General features: G+C 30.3%; 1 protein-coding gene across 4 annotated transcripts in view; it reads left to right on the top strand.

The window, feature by feature from the left end:
- LOC129956962 (uncharacterized) overlaps positions 1-19384 on the top strand; it is a 113054-nt gene extending 93670 nt beyond the window's left edge. For 3 of the 4 annotated variants that reach the window (XM_056069025.1, XM_056069024.1, XM_056069027.1), the window contains exons 3-10: positions 829-1104; positions 2558-5385; positions 8213-8398; positions 9787-9857; positions 10862-11018; positions 11924-12029; positions 12924-14118; positions 16472-19384. In XM_056069025.1, the coding sequence (XP_055925000.1) occupies positions 829-1104; positions 2558-5385; positions 8213-8398; positions 9787-9857; positions 10862-11018; positions 11924-12029; positions 12924-14106 (4807 nt within the window). In that variant the 3' untranslated portion in view covers positions 14107-14118; positions 16472-19384. The remainder of the gene's footprint in view (positions 1-828; positions 1105-2557; positions 5386-8212; positions 8399-9786; positions 9858-10861; positions 11019-11923; positions 12030-12923; positions 14119-16471) is intronic. The other variant, XM_056069026.1, reaches the window with a different exon arrangement.
- Positions 19385-19736: the final 352 nt, after the last annotated feature.

Genomic DNA, 19736 nt, shown 5'->3' with positions numbered 1-19736 from the left:
TTATATTCGAACAGCCGAACTTTCTCTAGACGTATTTTGCTCAAAATGTGTTAAAGGTCTGCAAATTTGGTATAATGACCATACACCAAATGTCATCCTTCCAACTCAAAGTATCTCATAGACATATAGACAGACGAACATTTTCCAAAAATGTGTTTTTCGAATTCAGGGTGGTCTAAAACATGCAGATTCGTCAAAATCTCAAGTTACTCTGTACTTTGTTTACAAGAAAGTAAAAAAGGAAGCTATTTTGTTGCCAGTAAGAGGTAGCAGCCATTGCACGCAATGCCTTGCTTCTTGGGCAGCATTTTGGAACTAGCCCAAAATCGTTTCTGCTTAACTTCTAAATTGGATCAATGTAACCCAGAACATACAAAATGAGGTGCGAAAAAGTAAGGAACCTGAAAATTTCAGCATATAGTTTCTTTAAAGTTAATGCAGTTTATTCGAATCCGAATAAAATGTTTAAACCAGAATTTGAAAATAATATCTGTGCCATAATATGATTTTTGCTTTTGGTCATTATTTGTTATATATAAATGGTAATTGACGATGTGCACATGATTTCGTATTTCGCCTCTTCATCATATTTAGTTTTAAAAAGATGACATGAGTGTACTCGTCTCCATTGTTCCTTTTTTTAAAAAACTGTGTCGTTCCCTGTTCGTAATCCTTGATGCGCTACTGAGAATTGCATCTCATTACTATGTTCTAAATTGTCATCTTACAACAATTTGAAGTCTTTGCAGTCTTATAGTTTTTATTACATTATTATGATCGGGGTGTTGTTTTTTCATACATCTGTGTAACGAAAACACTTTTTGACAGGAAATGCGCCGCCGCCTCTCCAGCCAGTTCTCCGACGGGCGTCTATGGTGCTTCCCTACATCAGAAGGACATCAGTTATGACGATCTTTCCAAAAACATTGATGCTAACCTGGCTGAGATCGACATGGAGACGTTTCGCTCGGAGGACATCAATTCCATCCTCGCCCTGCCCGCTATATACTCAGGGGATTTCCAGTCGGAAGGTCGCGGGGAACAGTGTGCCTCGGTTTCTGGATCTTTACTGAATGGTCTGGAGCTGGACACATCAGCCAGAAGGTAATGGGATTATGTTTGGATAAAAACCAGTTTACCTTGAAAGGGATCAACTTTTTCTTGTGCTTTTGGCCAATAAATATAGAGATGGGATAAATATTTTCTTTTTAAGATATGTTTTTGATAAATTTGCATTAAGGTATGCGATTAGGTTGTAAAGATGCTTTTTCCAGAAAAAATATCTCTCTCTCTCTCTCTCTCTCTATTTTTTTTTTTTTTAATGATCTGAAAACGAAGTCCAAACTTCGTGGATTCTAAAAAAGACTTTTTTTTTAAATATGTGTCAGATAGAACTATAGATACAGTAGTTACATTAATGCATAGCAAATAAAAATGAAATCGGAAACACAGTGGCATTTTTAATCGAAGATGAGGGATTTATTTTATTTTTATCTTAAAATTCTCCCAAATAATATTTTATTTGTTTTTATTAATTCGCTACCTACTCAGCCGTGGTTTGCTTATTTTCGGCAATTCTGTTAAAAAAAACGAGAAAAATACATTTGTTTCCAGCGCATATGGATGAACTAAATTATAAGTAGAATTTCTAAACCCATTTTCTAAAGTTGAATATTTCACTGTGATTGATTCACGCAAAACATCATACCTCAAAATCAATTCAATAAAATTATATGAAAAACCTTAACTTAAACCTTTGAAAGTGCGGATTTTAGGATAGCTTCATTTAGACATGTTTCACAAACACTTTAAGTTCAAAACGTAGACAAATTTTGACCAAAAAAAAAAAAAAAAAATCATTGATAGCAACTTCAAATGCCCATAAAATTTTTATTTTTTAAAATAATTTTTATCTTGTTGCCTGTTACATTTTATGTAATTTGAGCAATATATAGGTGAAATAAAAATGAAATATTCCCATTATATTTTAACTAACTCTGTTTTTCCTAACATTGAAAAATTTGCTAAATTTTCATTAAATGGGCAGTTTTTTTGAAAAACTAAAGGCAATGAGTGTTTTTTTCTTTTAATAGTGACCTTTCAAGTCTGTATTAGCTATTTAATGCAACAAAAAATGTTTATGTATCATTTTTGTAAAATTCGTCTCTGAATCTAGTCGGATACCTTAAACGTTGTCACGTGATTTATTCTGTGGCATATCGACTGTATTAAATATATAAATTTTCTTTTATAATTATATAATTATTTGTTCGATTTCATTTTGTAGTCTGCATTTTTCTACAAGTTTAATTTATTTGTTATGCAAAATTGTTTGCACAAATGTTTACTTACATTCGTTATACTTGAAAAAAATTTGAAATTTTTTCAAAATCATTTTTAAGTAAATTTCACAGGTATCTTAAAGTAGAGTTTTCTTTGATATTAATTAGCAAATAATATGAAAAGTTCATATTATTTGTAATTATTCTTATATCTTTTTCAATACTTTTCATAACTTAATATAATTTTATCTTACCTTGAGTATTCTTTTTTGTAGTAATCGCCACTCTGAAGATGAAATTTCTATATGCAAGGACGAACCCCTTTTCTCACCTCTAAGAGAACCACCTGCTCAGGCTACAATATCAGTAGACAGTCTAGACAATAGTTCCAGTTATGAACAGGACTTAGTCCTAACATGTAAAGCGAACAAAAACAATTATACCATAGTTTTTGAAGGCAGCAGTACTCAATTTTCGGACGATTCCGATTACCAAGATGTATGTCGTAGTAGCGAAGGCGAGAGTAGTTTATCAGGTGCGGTTCAAATCAACTACAGTTCTTCTAGTTTCAAAAAACAAAGCGCCATGGTGCAGTCGGATGTCGCTTTTACAACGTGGAGTAAGTTGTGGAAAAGCCAAAGAGTGAGCAGAAGACGGAGTTGCGATGTCACTACCAAAATATCAAGCAAAAGTCAAAGCCTTCCGAACTTGAATAACAATTCGGTATTGATCACCGATAAGCAGCTAAATCAGTGGGCTAAGTGGTGTGGTAATCACCGTTTTCCCCTATACGAGATCATACAGAACTACCAGGCGACTGGAATGCACGTACCTGGTAGCAAAGAATGTCTGCATTCCGTCTCGCTTCTGAAACTATTCATGAAGCATAAAGTGGCCAGTAATTCGTCGATTGGCTCTAGTGGTCAATCAGACTCGTCAACATCTCTGATACTGCAGCCTCTTAATTTCCGTAATGCTAGTCTTCAAAATTCCCTAAACATATCGGAGAAAATCAAACCACTTCAAAGGCATACCGACGATGCCGTAGAACAAACTCAGAAAGAGAAGAATCGCGCTAATGACAATGAGACCCGAATGTTTGTGGACAACATCCAACTTCTGGATTGGAACTCAGTTCAAAATATGACCGAGACCAACAATAATAATATCAATTCCCTCTACAACACCACAGAGAGCAACGTGCCTAATAATAACAACATTGAAGAAATCAGGACGACTTCAGGTAATGACGATTGTGACAATTCTCAGTACTTTGAAGATAGTTTGATGGACAATCCATCCCCACCCCTCAAGCATTTTCATGCAACTCCGATCAAAGAGGAGGAAGAGACAGATATTTCCAGTGGGGATGAAGTGATGAGGGACAGCAAAAACCCCTTCGGAAGCGATGATAGCTCTTCAGGGGAGATTACTGTCGTACAAAACAATGCCCTTGGCCAGAAAAATCAAGACACAGGGCTCAACCTGGAACGGATTAATAATGTTTTTCCTTCGAGCAAATCAAACGTCACTGGCAAAGGTTATGCGGAGGACCCGAAGAAAAATGAGAATCATTCTCAAAGCACTCAAACCAAAATGTTTAATATTAATGATTGTTGTGGTCCAGAGGCCTTCAAACCTCTGCACACATTCAGTTGCAGGACAAGCAGCAATCAGACAGACTGTGATACCATCAACACTGTGCAGTATACGACATCGAGGGATTCGAGCCCTGCTTCTAGTGGATATGTTAGCAGTAGGCATAGTTCTGTGGAAAGGCTAAGGCACTCCTCTCAAGGTCATGCTCCACCTGCTACCGTTGCTGCTGTTGCTGTTCAAAAGAGCAATGTTGTGCTTACTACCACTTGCACATGTGGTACTCAAATTCCAGTGCATGTGAAGGATTCTTCGGCGCAAACCTCAATTCTGTATAATTCCAACACAAGTTCTGGATTTACACTAAAAGAATCCACTACTGCCCTACCCGAGCCTGATAAGGTGCCATCTCCCCAACAAACTACTGTCAAATCACCTCTGCAAAACATGAGTTCGCAGACGAAACAGCGCCAGAAAGAGAAGAAGTCGATTTATGTTTGTTATCCAAATTATTCTCTTCCTGACTTGAGTTTCTTGAAATCTGTAATTGAAGAAAACACGGAATCTGTTTTCCTGACTCCCACAGAATACAAACTGCCTCAGGATATTATAAATCAGAAACGACCCTCAAGGCCGAAATCTTACGGCACATATGAATCCATCTTACAAAAGCACCTCCCCAAAATAAAAGACTGGGAATCGCTAAATGTTTTGCTACCAGATGATTTGAAGATTCTTATCTCGAAAACTCACGGTAAAAGTGGTAAAGTTGACGGTGCCTCAGTTAAGGATCCTAGAAATCATCATCAAAACTTATCCTCGTCCTATTGTAATGTAGATGATGCTACAAAATTAAAGGCTAATTTTATTGATCCAACCTATAAAAGGCATATGCCGAGAAGTATTTTAAGGAAATCTAGCTCCGTCGAGCAGTGTGAAGATAAACAGTGTAGAGTGCATGTACCAATTCGCTGTACCAGTGCCTCATCAGTAATTTGTAGCAATGATGGTGGTAAATCTCCAGACAGGGATACAGTGCATTATAAGCAAGTCTTCTGTGATGGTTTCCGGCAAAATATCCATTGCACTGATTCCAAATGTGCCAGTTTGCAGAAAGCTGATATGCCAATGAAAAAGTTCCACCAGATCCATGATTCTCATTCCAGTTCGGATTCTAAACAGTGTAGTCCTTGTGGAAGCTGCAAGACTTCGCCTCCTTTGTCGATGCACGATGGAAAACCAACATATTCATTTGAGAATTTCAAAGATGACAATTTGCTTCAAGATCTTCCTGGAAAAAATATCCCGTTCTCGTTTAACAATGAGAACCTGCTGCCTTCTTTCGATCAAAAAAGTGAGGGACAAACTGTTGAATCTCACATGAATTGTCTACATAGCAAGAAAGCTGTTAAGTTCTGTGAACGGAGTCCCACAAAAAGTTCGAAACAGTTGGATGCATGCAAGACTGGACGATGTTGTAGCTGTGATACCCAAAATAGATCCTCAGGTTTGTAGACGTCATATTAACTGTACTTTTATCCAGCTAACCTTACTTTATAATTTTATTCAAAAATGTAAGTATAAACCAGCGGAAGTGGCCTTCCCAAAACTAACTCGCATACTTTCCAATAAACGTGTGAAGTCGGTGAAAATCTTACATGGCATTATAATAGTTTCGAAATATTAATTTTTGGCGGGAATCTATCATCGCGTCTTCCTTGGCGAGTTTCTTGGTGACTTATCCCTGGTATGCGTTAATAGTATCCAAAAATGAAATTTGTATTTTAGACAAGTTTTTCTGAACCAATTAAAACAAAAATTTGAAAGAAAAAAAACTGAAAGTCAAAATTTAGATATATAAAATTTAGTATGTAATGTTGCTGCTGAAATTATCGATAAAAAAGCGTCCAAAATGCACATGCCGTTTTCTTCACTACATTGAGAAACATAAAACTTTCATGTGTGGGACTGTAAAAATAAAAATATGAATACCCGTGACGTTCTGGACTTAGTGAAAAGTCCTTAATTTTTATGTGAGAAGGTAGGATGATAGTATTTTTACTAAGAAGTATGCGAGAAAATTCCGAGGAGACCCACTCTTACTGATATTAGTTGCAGTAATCCCGTAATTATTTTACTCATTGAAGCCGGTGTATATTACTATTGGAAGTTCACAATTTCATATCAATATTTGTTATAATAGTGAGAAACTGCGAAAGATTCATATATGTAGAATACTTTTTTGGTCATAGTTATCTAACATAATAATTAAACCCCCCAAAAATTAAATCGGGTGTTAATCACGTAATACTAATATTTCTAACTCTGGATACCGGACAGTAACAGTGTTTTCATTTTTGTAATGTACATGCTTTTGCTATTGAGGGTTTAATGCACTAATTAACATTTATTGTTGCCCTTGTATAAGGAATTATATAGGTGAGCCAAAGTGCTGTAATGTAACAAATGCCGTTTTAAACATAAGTAAAGCAATCCTTTAAATATTATTATCAGAAATCAAATAATTTAATAAACTGAAATTTGTTTAAAGACCATAAGCCACTTTGAATCTAATACATCTAAAATTATTACTTAAGAATGACACTAACAAATAAACTACATTTTTTAACATATTAGACGTGGAAATCAGGATTAAATAAAGATAATCTCCGAAAATTAAAATGAAGTTCTCTTTGTGACGCCAAGCATAATCATAATTAATCGTTAAAACAACTCGGGGGTCATTCGTTGCATTGTAACAAACATTTTCAGCAGAGGATATGAAGCAAGGGCCTCTGTGGATTATTCTTCAGTTATGAGTCACATAGTTCCTAGGTTGAAGCCTTAGTGAGCTCCTACAGTCTTTTCGTCTTCATGTAGGCCGAGATAAGAAGCTTAGCATCTGTCGACACTCAGTTGCCTCAAGAGGAGGGTGAGGAAGGTGCTGTAGTTTTCTTTTGGTTCCCATGCGGTGCCTCGAGATAAAAGGGGAAAGCTGTGATGTGAATTTAGCTTTCTCACTTTCTCGTATATGTGGTATAAAGAAAGTATTGTCGAAAAATTGGAACTCGTGATTTTGACGAATATTCACGTTTCGGAAAACACATTTCTGGAAAATTTCTTGTCTGTGACAAAGCTGAATGAAAACCACTTCAGGGTTGACGGGTGAAATTTAATATATGGTCTTTACATCAAATTTGCAAATTTCTATAAACCAAGTAGAGTGGTATCTTCAAAATTTTCTCGCATATTCTCTAATGAATGTCTTATCCCTTTTCTTTCACATTAAATTGTGTCCCTTGGATAAAGGAGCGAATGCCACGCAAGGCATTCGTGACTGAATTGTCATTGCGTGGCATTCGCGACATTGGTGCACAATAATTTACGAAATATTAATCTTTAGCGCGAATCTGACATTTTTACTGAATCCGTCGTGTGATCTCTGGCGATTTTTTTTCTGGCGGTTATTTATGCCATTAACAGTATCAGAAAATTATATTTTTCATATGTTTCTTTCAATCGACACCAAAATTTGACTCAAAACTACAATTATAATCACAAAATCATGCATTTAAGTAATTGCGGTTTTTAGTTATCGCATTTGTATGCATGCAAAAATACGGATCAGCAGGTTGGTCAATTCTTGGACCGATTTGTTTCCAAATCTGATAAGGTTCTACACTTTAGTTACTTTAACTTTTGTACCGTATATTACCTATCTAGTTTTGTAAGTTTTCTGGTTATGATATTTGCGTGCATTCGAACGGTGGAGAAATAGATCAAATCTCTAACAGTAACCAGTAAATTAAAATTTGGCGGAAATCTACAAATTTAATGTAAGGATCATATACTGAATTTCATCTTTCTAGTCTCAAAGCAGTTTTGAGTTTATCTGTTCAAAAGCAAACTTAATCCAAAAATGTGTTTTTCGGACTCGATGAGGTGAAGATGCGTCAAGATTTCTTTTTTGACGATTATAAACTTTTCTCTTTGTGTATTTCGTATAATAGAAAATAAAAATCATATATCAAGAAATTAAATATGGAAGAAATCCATTATCAGCAACATACTAAGTTTTCAATGACCTAAAGGAGAATGGCCCTGGCAACTTGGCATCCATTGGCGATATAAAGGGTTACTTGCTAGTGGATGTCTTTTATAATCAATCACTGGTATACGTTCTTTTGCTCTGTGAGCGACGATATCAGCATGCCATCAGCTGACATGTATAAAACTGAAGATGTTGACTCTTGTGTGCATTCATTGCTTTGTTGTTTCCACTTGCACCTGTAAAATTCCCTCACCTTTTTCTTCTTTCCTTCCCCCACCCTTAGATGAGTTTCACGGTTCTCAATGTTCTTGTGATATTTGCACTCTAGAGTCGGAGAGACCTCCCCAAGAATTCCTGGTGTCCCCCACACAGAACATTCTCATGTACCCCGAGATCTCAGACTCTTACACCTTACAGAACTTCTCTGGAGGTGGCAAGTTCTTCCAAGAGGCACTCAGGAGGAAGACAGGTAAAGTTCTTGCGTTTTTTGCACTCAATTAAAGCAAAAAAAGAACAAAGTTTATAGAATTGATTAACTACTTTCTATCAATGGCGGCTCGACTACTCAGCTGCAAAATTGCAAAAATTACATAATTACATAGTTGCTTAATTCGAAGCTGAAGGTGCCATATTAAAAATTCTAACTAAGAAAAACTAGATCTAAAAAAATGAATGAAACAAAAGAAAAGGATAATTTTTGTACAAAAAAAAAAAAAAAAAAAAAGATAGGCAGTAAAGTTTAAAATTTAAAATTTTTTGACCATTTTAATAAAGAATGCATAGTTATTAAACAATCGATGCAGTAATACAGATACAATTAATAATACATAACAATAGATAATACAGTAATAAAAATTATTATTAAAAATTTTTAGTTATAATTTTAATAAATGAACAGTTTATAACATTGTTTTAATTATTCTTAAATTGTAAATAGAAGTTTAAAATAGATTCGATTTAATTTACATCTAGCATACTCAGAATTTTTTTTTGTCTAGTTAAAGTTTCATTTAGCAGTAAAATTCATTAAAGTTTTATTTAACTGTAACCTTATGAATAAAATATAAAGTGCTATCATATTCAATTATAAAAGTTCATTTGGAAATTAAAACTCAAGAAAGAAATGTCACAATATTTAGTTTTGGCTTCAAATTAAACAAAATGAATTCAAATTAATTAGAATTCACTGTATTTAAGAAACATCTTTGAACTTCTATTAAATCTGTTGGTTTTTACATTTATTGTTCAATTTTTAAAAGAAATATTTTATTTTTGCAATAAAATATGTCTGCTTTAAAATAATAAAATATGTTTGCTTTAATGCCAGCTGTATCCACCATTTTCCACTGAATCCAGGAAAGCTGATTGAAAACTATACTATTGGGGTGGGGGGTCCAAATATAATAGGAAAGGAATGACAAAAAAGGCAAAAGTTAGTCAGAGGGACAAACTATTCTTAATTAATGGGTTTGTTCATACTTAAGATTTATTTCAAAAACAAATTGTTGAAGATTTTGGAGATGCAATTTTTGATAAAAATTTCAAAATGTACAATTCCATCTCTGAAAAATATAAGATTGATTAGATTTAGATCTTAAATTTTACTTTTTGACCAGCTCCCCTTTTTTTTACTATTTGAAATACAGTTGGACAAAGTACAATTAAAGGACTGAATATATAAAGACATATTTTAAGTTTTAATTTATAAACTTGTGTGTGTTTTATGTTAACTTTTTATTTTTAAAATGCTCTTGGACTTGCTTGGGTATCTTCTCTCTTAAATTTAATTTCATGTCATTTATTGTTGCAATTGTTTGAACATGAAGTAAAAAATGTCTGCTATTTTCTTTTTTTCAGGTTTAGTTGAAAACCTTCGTAAAGCCACCCAAATTATATTTGAGCATCACAAAAACTCAAATAAAAAGGGGGTAAGTGGATACTTCCCTTAAAAAAGTTTTGCAGATGTGCTGAATATTTATAGTTTATTCATACCTTTATTATAGCTAAATGAAATATAAAGGTGTTTTTTTTCAGTTTATTGTTTAAGTTTACTATCCATAAATTCATTTTTTCTTAACTCCTGATTTTAAATATTACTTGTTTGTAACCTTAAAAAAATCATAAAAAATTATTGTAAAATATTTTATCACCTATTGTGCCTTAAATATTAAGAAAATTATGTTTGCAAATAGAATACAAGCAAATAATTTTTCCCACTTTTAATTCTGCAGAATTTATTTATTTAATTTGTATTTGTATTTGTTGAATAATAAACATATAATATAAAACATATTTTGATCTGTGAAGTAACTTTAATTAGATCATAGAGGGCTAGACTAAATTAGCTCCTCTTTTTATTGGAATATTCAGAAAAGGTATAAGATACCACCCCTTTTAGTATTCTATTTTAATCTTTATTATTTAGATATATAAAGATATGCATATATATTATTTTTGGCACATGCCCCTTCCCCACTTAAATTGATACCTTTAATAGCAGCCACGCTTGTCTCGTGTTACTTACAGCTCTGATACTAGTATTAAATTCAGTAGTTGTCTTTACGAAATTTTAATAGCATTAACTTTTTGAAATCATAACAGTTTTATTTATGAATATAATCGAATAATTTAAATTTATTCTTTTATTAGGAACACTCCATTTAGCACTAATTTTTAATTTAAAAATACTTTTATGATGATCTTTGTACTCTTAAGACTTGTCATAATACAATTTTTTTTTAAATTTTAGAATCAATTCCTAATTTAACGAAACACTATAATTAAAATAAGATATATTTCCCATATTTTTTTCTCAAAAATTTGATAACTGAGTTTTCTTAAATAGATCCTTCTTCTAAAAACACATTTAATGTACAATTTCTTGCAAATAGTCAACTTTTAAGAATTTAAAATGTTGCTTTCGTTTCTACAGGTTGATTTATCATACTCCATGGGGCAGAAAATCCTAACTTGGCTCTGCCCTGCTGTACATACTATTCTTTCCGACGGCCTACTTCCTTCTGTGCAAGGATTCTTTGGACCTTTGCCAAATTCCCCTTGGAAAGTTGCTGGGGCTTCAATCAAACAAGGTGAAAGCAATTTTTTTTTTATCACTGAGTGATTCAGAAGTTGATAGCTGCTGATTGTGCTTTATAAATAAATAATCCATCCACGGAATGTAATTCTGGAGTAATTGTATTTTTTTTGTCAGTAATTGGTAGGAATGACAAACTATTACAAAGAATAAATTATTGTTACACACTGCCATTTGAAAAGCAGTCCGTATTTAAATTTATATTTCTTATAAGGATCCATTGTAATTCTCATATTCAAAATTTAAAAGGAAAAAAAAAATAGCTCTTTAAGTTTTATATGAAATGCATTAGAGTTGTTCAAATAATTGAACTTCATTCTTTCATAAGATTATTTCTATATAGCATTTATGAAACTTTGGAATTTTAAAATTGATATTTTCTTAAATTTCATAACCTCATGTATGAATAATGCATGATTATTCCAAAGGTGTGTACTCTCTTTCTACAGTAAGAGGTGGTGGGATATTCCAAAAATATTAGATATTGTAAACAGGTCTTGACATCTTTATTTGAATTTTTTGTCTAATTTTTAATTAATGCAAATTATTAAATATTGCTGGCCTATTTTTTAGCATTTTTTTTTTCAGAACATCCATTTGACATATGCAATTATAAAATGATTGAATTTCTTTATTTTCTAGTATTCTGTAAATATTAATCAGCATTATATTTTTATAATTTAATATATATATGTTAAATTAAGTAATATAATTTTTTATAGTTGATAATTTAAATTTTAAAAGTTATTGATTTTTAAGCTTTTATAATTTCAAGCTTTTATAAGCTGTATTTTTATGTGATTTTTTCTTTATTAAATTTATTCACCATTTTCTTTTTATTGTCTTAATAGTTTTAATATAGTATGAATTGAAAAAAAAAAATTTTTTTCTGTTTTCAAGGTGAAACAAGAAAAGATGTTGAAGAATTGCTTAATCAAGTAACATCTGAAAAATTGCTTACTGATAGCACATATCGATTTAATGCCTTTATCCTAGGTTTGCTTAAGTGAGTATTTATTATTGCTTTCATGCTTCAATTGCAATTTTTGAATTTAGTTGCAAAAAAATTATTCGGATCCTTAATTATGAGAGCTGATTAACAATCCAGTGGCTGTTGCTTTTCATTTCAATATCCATTTTTAAATTTTGATGATAAGTAATACACATTTATTATATTTAACAAAACAATAGTGCTTTTTTTCACCATTTTATTTTTTAATGCTTATAAAAACATACTTTGTCACTTTATATCCTTATAAAAAATTAAGGAATATAAATTAAAACTTAGTGAAATAATTTTGTGTACTATATACATATATCTGAGAGTGATAAGGACAGCCTTATTTTGTGTTTTTAAACTATTAAAAACAGTATTTATTTAATTGATGAAAAATCTAATAAGATTTCTAATATTATTCAAATATTTGTGCATGTTTGTACAAACGTAATGGTTCAATTTTAATGATTTTTATTTATTAGATTAGAAAATATTTGTCAAGTAATTAAAAATATAAAAACATGCCAGCAATTTCAATTTTGGAATAAAATTTTATGAGAATTTGATTCTAATCCTAAATGGAATAAAGATGTTGTTTTCTAAATATCATTTCCTACGTCATACAGTTTTATTTATATATTAGAAAGTATTAAAAAATATATATTGGCTTATACAAAATTTATAATTTATTTATTATTTGATGTAATTAACCAAATAGTTAGGAAATATCCATCAGAAATTTTGATAAAAAAAGGAAATTTTGTACTCAGGGTTTTTTTTTTTTTTTTTCTGTTTTAGCAAATTGTTGATATTTATAACCAATGGACCTATTTAAAAATCTTTAGAGTAAAGCAAAATAATTACAGCAATAAAATGAAATAAAAACTTCTTGTTATTTTTCAGTCTTGGCTGCTTTGAGTGGTGGCTAGGACACTTGTGTGCTTGCCAGAGCCTTATCTGCCACCACTATCACCCAACAGCACTCCTCAGTTTACTTGCACTTCCTGCAGCTGTTCATCTGCGGCATGAATTGAAAGAACTGGTCAGCCCTCTGTCCAACCTACCTTTCAACCTAGATATTATCTTTGAAACCAAAGTGACCAATGGAGAAAACTGGAAGAAGTATGATGTTGGCAACTTCAGGCCATCTGGGTTGGACTACCATCCAGATACCAAGCATCCGAAGGACCACGATGATCTTAACTTGCAGTTTTCTCCATGTAAACAGACCGCAGGAAATAAATTCAATGACTTCAGTCAGAAGACTAAACATAGTCAGGTTTTGTCTCCCTTTAGCAATCTCATGAATATCCGAAGTGACCCTGAGGAATGTCATGAGAACCAAGTGTGGCCTGGTGTCACCATAAATCCTTTTCCAAATGCCAAGTTTGCTGAAGAATTCAACATTACTAGTCATCCCAAAAAGGAGAAGAACAATTGTGCCCGAGGTGGTGGGTTGAACTTTCTGCGGGACACCATCCTTCCTAGAGAGGTTGATCAGAACCAAAGGAGGAATGATGTGCCACATTTCTCATTATGTTCCAGCACTGATAGTGGATGCAGCTCACAGATTGACCATCTGAATCATGCCATGTCTCCAGCTGCTGCAACAAATGATGAATCTCCCAATGTAGACATGAAGGAAGGACAGCAATTTAAGATGCTTCGGCAGAAATGGGAGAAAATCAGCCATGGTATTAACAAACAACCAGTTGCTAAGTCACCATCTCCACCAAAGTTAGCTGCAGCTGCCAAACCCACCATATCGAGTAGTTCCAAAACAAAGAAGAAAGCTGAGGTTTCACCTCCAAGATTGACTAAAGACAATGCTGTTCCTAAAACTCCAACCAAAACACCTCCCAGCCGAAGGGCTCAGGGAAGGATGAATATACATGTTGGGGCATCTAATGAGGCTAAGTTAGCCCCTCCAGATGTGTTGCCAACTGAGATTAGTGAAAAGAAGAAATCTCAAATTCCAACACTGAAATTTTCCAAGGGTCCACAACCTAAATCAATGATACCTGTTCAAAAAACAAGTTCTAGAGCTAGATCAGTTAACAGAGATTTGCGGTTTCCTTCAGATTAAGGATCAATATAGGTATTGGTTTCTATATTTTTTTATGTAACATTTTATATTCCAGTACACTAAGTAAAATTAAAATTTTACACAAACATTTATATTTCCATAGTTTTAGTTTTATTTTTGGTTAAAAATAGAATGCATCATCAGATGTTTAAAAAATTGCCAGAATAATAGAAATATATCACTTCTACATTAATAGTAAAATAACTAAAAATGGTGTAAAATTGAAAAATTATTTTTAATTTTTTTAATTATTCATAGATACACTTGAAATATTTTAATATTTATTCTTGATTTATTTTCTTGACTAGTTAGATCATTACAATTTATATCTAATATTTTTATTTAATATGCAGTTATTTGAATAGTAACTTGATAAATTACATAGAAGTCTACTGACTGCAAGCTGATTTTAGGAAACTGAACTAATTATACATTTTGTGATAGATGTAAAATTATTCTAAATAGAAATAGGTATTATTAGACTCTGACATTTTTGCAGTTTAAAGTGTAGATGATATTTTGAATACGATTTATTACTGAAAACCAGATATAAGCTTTAAATAATAGGATATATATATATATATATATATATATATATATATATTATGGTATCATTATTTAAGGACCAGATATATAAACTAATAAAATATTTTAAATTGCGTTGCTTTATAAACAAAAGAATCCATGTTTGCAGTGAATTAATTAGAATAGTAAGTAGAATATTGGATACATATGTACTTAATAGACATTTTCTTAAACATATAATCTGATTGATATAAACAATTCATATGAATAAATGTTTGCACTTTAACTCCTTATGGAGGACATTGTAAAAAAATAATTCTTGCATCCAATCAAAATTTATATATAATTAATCGGATAAAATATGTTGAAGTTTTCATTTTTTTCCAATTATATCTGTTATTATTACAGTCTAGAATTTTAAAGTGAATCTTTTGAAATGCCTACTAGATTTTTCATGCAGCTGTATGTGAAGACAATGGATAATTTAAGATAACAAACAGTATAGTCCGTATAAAATTATTTGAACTTAATAAATATTCTTAGATTTAAATTTAATAAAATTATTTGGATATAATAAATAATTCTTAGATATAAATTTAATAACACATTATTGCTTTTTTAATCTTTAAAATAGTGTTGTTTTTAATTGAAGAAATGTAAAAGATGCAATTAGAAAATGATTGAAAAACTTTAATAAAATTATTTTATTAGAAAAAGTTTCAAATTGAATGAAAATGGATTCGGATAAATTCTCCCCTTATTATTTTGTCAAGCGTATTGAGATAGAAAAAAAAAGCAATTCAAGAAGCTATTTATCTAAAGAAGTTTAAATTCAGTTATTTTGTTGTTGTCGTATACAACTTTATCGGAATTTTTAAGATCTAATAAGATTTATTTTTATATACTGTTGAAAATTTATGTTCCTATGGTACAAAAAAAGTAAAACTATATCAATGAATTGTTGTTTTATTTAAGCATGTAAGTTTTAAAAATCTTCAGAAATTAATTAAGGAAACAAATTTGCATTGAGCATTCTGTCCATTCCTGAGATAGTATATTTAAATTCATTATTATTACATAATGTTCCATTCTAATTTTGACCCAATAACTAACTAAAATCATTAAAGTTAAACATATTTATCCCATTAGGAAATAAGATTTTAAATGATAAAAAGAATTATGCAGTTTTAGTTAATAAATGCGAGGCTAAAAAATCATGGTTTAAAATTTTTATAATCCCTTGGCACATTTTTTCTTATTTAGTACAATATTCTTCAAACATTAACGTTATTAATTAGAGTCCATTCTTTTGTAATTAAAAATTTTAGAATAATAAAACTGTGAATAACTCTGTTTTAAACAATTTTTGACCATTTCAATGGCTGCATCGAGGAAGAGAACTATCAACAGGTATTGTTTGTTCAAGGTGGCCATTGATTGGCTTAGAATAATGAAATTCATAGCTTCACGTTTTGATCCATTTTGATCGTATCAGAGCAGGACTATTTTATTTGGAATGTTTGCATGCCAAGATTATTTTGCTTAATATAAGTAATTGGACTAGCGAAGAGTAAAAACATTTAGAACTTGCAGATTTTTAGCTGTACATTTATTGAAGCTAACAAAATATAATGCTTTGAACCATCTAAAGCATTTTTTCTTTTTGGAAGTTTATACTTGTTTCTAAAAAGTTTAAAAGTAAATTATTTTTCTACAGTGGGAATGGCCACCTGTTGCATGATTATAGTGTTTTAATCAATAAAAGTTTAACATAAAATAAACTGATTGATAGTATCTAATGTGAGAAATTTTATTTCATTCGATTCTGTTTCTTTTTCAGGTAATTTTATGTATGCATGGTAATTCATTTGATCTAGAAGCACTCTGTACTTCAGCTATTTGAGGTGTGAATGCTTATGACATTTGCATCTAGTTTTAAATGAATAACAAAAAAAAAAAAATTGGATTCTTGCCTTACTCCTGACCACTGAACTGCTCTTGTTCCAGCTTTATCCAAATAAATAAATAAAAGTTCTCTGTCACCAGAGAGGTTATCTGAAATGAATGTGACGTTCTTAAACAGTGATATGAAAAATTCGAATGGCACATTTCGAAACACAGGATGTGGCATTTGTGTAAATGTTTATATAAAAGGTGTTTTTATTTAATTGTACATTGACTTAAATTCTCTTTTATTTTTCTTTTCTTGTTTACTTAAAAGATGTATAGTTTTTGTTGCATTTAAAATATTTAAAGAAAATTCAGTGCTTTTTGTTTTTGTTTTGGCTTCATGAGTCAGTGACATTTTACTGGAGAATATTGAACATTCCTTTGTAAATTGTGAGCAGACAATTTTTATTTATGCCTTCTGTGTGTGCATGTATAGCTGAATGTGCTGCAGTCACCAAACATTGCACTGTAGAAGAACCTCGACTGTTCTATTCATCATTGTCAAGTTGATAATGCTGTATTAGACGGTAGGTTTTTGACCATGTGCTCTCATCTCTCCCTACTATAAAAAAAAAATAACCATAGTAGCTTCTGTATGACTCTGCGCATGAATAGAATCTAAATTAATCATAGCACTACCACACCCTGTTGCCTCTAATGTCAAATTTATTGTTGCCTCACAAATATGTAGAATTTGGTGATGGGAATTGGCATCTTGATTTGAGTATTCAAGTACTGCAAGAATCTGCTTGTTGCTGTTTGTAACTGAACATTTCTGACCTGGTATATTACTATATTTAATATTAGAATTTTCTAGCATTATCATTCATATCATTAGTATTTTTATTGTTGATGTATTTATCTCATTTCATTTAGGCATAAATAATAAATTATTATTTTTATATAAGTAGTGGTTGTTAGACATAGAATTTAAAAATATTTCTCTGATATTGAGATGAAATTATTTGAACCTTTACTTACTTAATATATTTTGTCTGTTTTTTTTTTTTTTTTTTTTTTTTTTTTATTTATTTTTATCTTATTTCAAATTAAAATTATTCAGTCGCAAGTCATGTATGTTAAAACATTACAGAAGAAAGTCATAGAACAGGGACAGGTTTTTTATATTTTTTTTTTATTTGACCCATTTATGAATTAATAATTCAGACTCCCTCTCCTGAAAAATTTTTTTAAATGTGATTTATTCATTGATACTTCCTGTGGAATTTTAGAATTATTAATGCTTTTTTGTTTGTTTTTAATAAATTATATTTAATATTGCATTTTATTAAAAAAAAATATGCAAATTAGTTTTATACCTTTGATGAAAGATATGATTAAGATAGAATTAATGCTTAAAAGAGGAAATAACTGCTGTATTTGAATGTCAGTAAGGCTATTATAATTTAAATAGCAATAAATGATTTTATAATCTTCTATTATATATGTACTTTTTTAAATTATTAATGAATTAAATAATGATTTTGAGGATTAAATGTTACCTCTGAAAAGCATACTGCATTCTAAAATCGGCATGAGCAATTTCATTGAAAAATTTGCTATATAGAAAAAAGAGATAAAAAAATCCTTTCTATTTTCTAGGGAGTTTTTTAAATTTTGAATTAAATTTATGTAGTATATAGATGCTTCATCTTGCTGTCTTTCAAGAGAGGCTCTAGTTTTATTTAAACTATTTCATCTAAAAACATCTCATAAACTTTTAATTCATCTACGTGACTTATTACCTTTAATTTTGTACCTAACAATTAAATACCTTTCTTAAGTTTATCTAGTATGTATTTAACTGGCTTGAATTAGGATTAAAAAATTTTATTCATATATTTTATATTATTTATTCCAATCCTGAGTAAAGGAAGTATATTCTGTAATGATTAATCAATAAATTTTTATATTCACTTCATTATATTCAGTAGAGAAAGTCAATGTATATAAAGAACTTAAATAATGTGATTCTGACTGTGTACTTCACTACTTGTAAAGTTTGTTGGCAATGTTTTTAAACTCACTGCGATACAGAAGTAGCCTTGTGGAGACATGACATTATATAGAAATGTCATGGAACACGGTGCAATGATGCTATTCATCATAAATGCTTATATTGTGATATAGGGGTTTAATAGTAAAAGTAAAATGAAAACAGAGTTTGTACATTTTCAAGTGCTACTGGTATCTCTAGGTTTATCGTAATGCTAACTGCTTGATATCTTAAATGTAATATTAACTCATTTGTGTGCCTAAATATCAAAGTTTATCTTTAAATACCTATAATATGTATCAGTATATTCGTATAGACATTGAGATAGTCATATATATTGATATCTTTTTGAAAACTTTCTGAAATGGATGCCTAGAAAGAAAACTAAGTATGTATCTAGATATCGTGTACAGATATTGATATTACCATATGTGACTTGATAGCATTTTGTATGAATATTAGCCTGGGAATATATGAGACTTGTTATGTGTAGTTATTCACTTTTCACTGTCTTCATAAAATAGTTCGTTACAAAATGTAAGGGTTTTCAGCTTTATTATTATTTTTTTTAATTTTCTCTTTTCTCTTAAATTTAACCATTGGAATTTTTGTTATACAAAATTAGTTCCATAAATTTCAAATCGATGATTATTAATTATTTTATTTGGTATATATATATATATATATAATATAAATTACAGATTTCACACCAGCTATAGCTGCTCTCGCTTTTACAAAATTTAAATATTGTTCTTATTTAGAATTCAATTATTCTTTTTCTTATTATGGCCTTTTAATTTAGTTTTAAATTAGTTTATTGCCTTTTAATTTAGTTTTAAATTAGCTTATTAATAAATTAATTTATCGCCTTTTAATTTAGTTTTAAATTAGGTTATTAATAAATTATTTTATTGCCTTTTAATTTAAATTAGTTTATTGCATTTTAATTTAGTTTTAAATTAGCTTATTAATAAATTAATTTATTGCCTTTTAATTTAGTTTTAAATTAGGTTATTAATAAATTATTTTATTGCCTTTTAATTTAAATTAGTTTATTAATAAATTAGTTTATTGCCTTTTAATTTAGTTTTAAATTAGCTTATTAATAAATTAATTTATTGCCTTTTAATTTAAATTAGTTTATTGACTTTTAATTTAG

The sequence above is a fragment of the Argiope bruennichi genome, chromosome 11 (genome assembly GCF_947563725.1).
Source record: "Argiope bruennichi chromosome 11, qqArgBrue1.1, whole genome shotgun sequence".
NCBI classification, from domain to species: domain Eukaryota; kingdom Metazoa; phylum Arthropoda; class Arachnida; order Araneae; family Araneidae; genus Argiope; species Argiope bruennichi.
This window is presented reverse-complemented; position numbering and strand designations above follow the sequence as displayed.